Consider the following 1,872-nt stretch of genomic DNA (forward strand, 5'->3'; position numbering starts at 1 on the left):
CACACACACACACACACACACACACACACACACACACACACACACACACACACACACACGCCTCCTTTGCTGTTCTACTGAGATGATGAAGAACAGCCAGAGAGGACACACAGCAGCTGGTGTAAATGACAAACGTGCTCGTTGAAAAGACTGACTCTTTTTAACAACTCTTTGAAAAGAACAGATCCACCTGAYCCGCCTCCTTTCAGAGAGCTGTAAATCTCACCTCTAGACAAATCATAATGGACACCGGCTCTGCAGCGCTCATAATTAATGAGTCACTGTTTCTTCTTTTTTGTGTCAGAGATTGGAGGCTAAACTGCAATCCCAGATGGACTATGAGGAGATTAAAACTGAACTCAGGTGATAACCGGTGCAGTTAGAAGGTGTTAAGAAGTCATAATGTTATCAAAGATCCAGTTTTCTGAATGTTTTTTTTCTGCCCATAGTATACTAAAGGTGATGAAGCTGGCTTCAACAAACGGCAGCTCATCCCAGGTATATATGCTTCTTTTTAAACAGCAGATTGAGACAAACTATGAAATTAGACTGTTTTCTGTCATAAAAAACAATCTTTGTTGATCTGCCACCTCTTCATTGGAAAAGCTCACAGAATGTAACTGAATATTAACAGCTTTTGTTTTTGTTTGCATCCGTGTGTGTGTTTCTAGGATTCTGCAAAGGCTGCAGAGTCTATCTTGTTGGATAAAGAGGCCTTTCTTTCATCTCACAAGTACTTAGGAGAGAAGAGTCGAAAATTGCACAGCAATGGTAAGATGAACGATTAGTTTCTATAAATGGAATCATTTGAGTGAGCAGGGCTGGAGTGTTGTGAGGTTGTGAGTTTAGTCACCTTTTCATAGTTCACTGAATGAGCGGCACAAACTGGTCAATTTTAGTCAAATCCCTGATTGATTGATTTCAGATGGAAATCTTTGTGTTTAAATTGAGTTTGTAAAACCTTCTTCGGCAGGAAAACAAATCGTTTATCACCCTAATTCAAAAAAGCTGGAAAGTTTCACTAAATGTAAATAAAATTAGTATGCAATGATTTAAAATTTCACAAACCCATATTTGATTCACACTGAAATAAAGTAATTATCAAACATTTAAACTAGGAAATCATCTAATTATCTAAAAAAAGGTTATTTTGAATTTAATGGCAGCGACACGTCTCATGATAGATGTCGCATGACCTTACTTACCAGATTTTTTGTTTCTTGATGGACTCATGGTTTTAATCTGGACACCACTACTACAGAGCCATGCTGTTTAGATATAATATGAGGTTTAACATTAACTTGCTGAAATCTGCAAGGTCTTTCCAGAAAAAACAAACCTGAGAACAAGTAAATTCTGTTCTAAAACCTGTTCATGTCTAAGCTGCCTAAGATACAGACACTAATGCAACCACATACCATAAGAGAGGCAGGTTTTTAAACTGTGCTCTGATAACAGGCTGGGTGGTCCTGGTCCTCTACAGCAGAGATTCTTAACCCAAYTGGGCCGCGAGCACCACCTTGAGGGCCTCAAAAGAAGAGTTTTTAACTTTGGGCCGCAGAGGGCCGCATTGTTTTTGAATAAGGTGCAATACACTTTCTCACCACTAGTAGCAGTAGTGCGCCACTCAGATGTTTAACAACTTTTTTAATATGTAGAAGAAGAACCTTGCCGAGAATGGAAACCTATTTTAAATGAAAAAATAGAAACCAAAATGAAAACAACTCATCAAAAAATGCCAAAGTTTGTCACTAATATGAAGTTCAACCTCTGGTTCTACCATGCAATATTTTAAAAGTTCAAAACATTACCAAATACAGTTGCAGAACTATATTTTAATTTGCACTTTAAATTAATTTTTGTAGTTTATTT

At 37.5% G+C, this 1,872-nt stretch overlaps 1 protein-coding gene across 4 annotated transcripts in view; it reads left to right on the forward strand.

Moving 5' to 3' along the window:
* The window catches only part of cux2b (cut-like homeobox 2b), a 157,516-nt gene that overhangs the window by 138,935 nt on the left and 16,709 nt on the right, over window positions 1-1,872 (forward strand). For all 4 annotated transcript variants that reach the window (XM_014024890.1, XM_014024891.1, XM_014024892.1 and 1 more), the window contains exons 12-14: window positions 305-363; window positions 450-498; window positions 672-771. In XM_014024890.1, the coding sequence (XP_013880344.1) occupies window positions 305-363; window positions 450-498; window positions 672-771 (208 nt within the window). The remainder of the gene's footprint in view (window positions 1-304; window positions 364-449; window positions 499-671; window positions 772-1,872) is intronic.

This window comes from Austrofundulus limnaeus, unplaced genomic scaffold (genome assembly GCF_001266775.1).
Source record: "Austrofundulus limnaeus strain Quisiro unplaced genomic scaffold, Austrofundulus_limnaeus-1.0 Scaffold445, whole genome shotgun sequence".
Classification (NCBI taxonomy): Eukaryota; Metazoa; Chordata; class Actinopteri; order Cyprinodontiformes; family Rivulidae; genus Austrofundulus; species Austrofundulus limnaeus.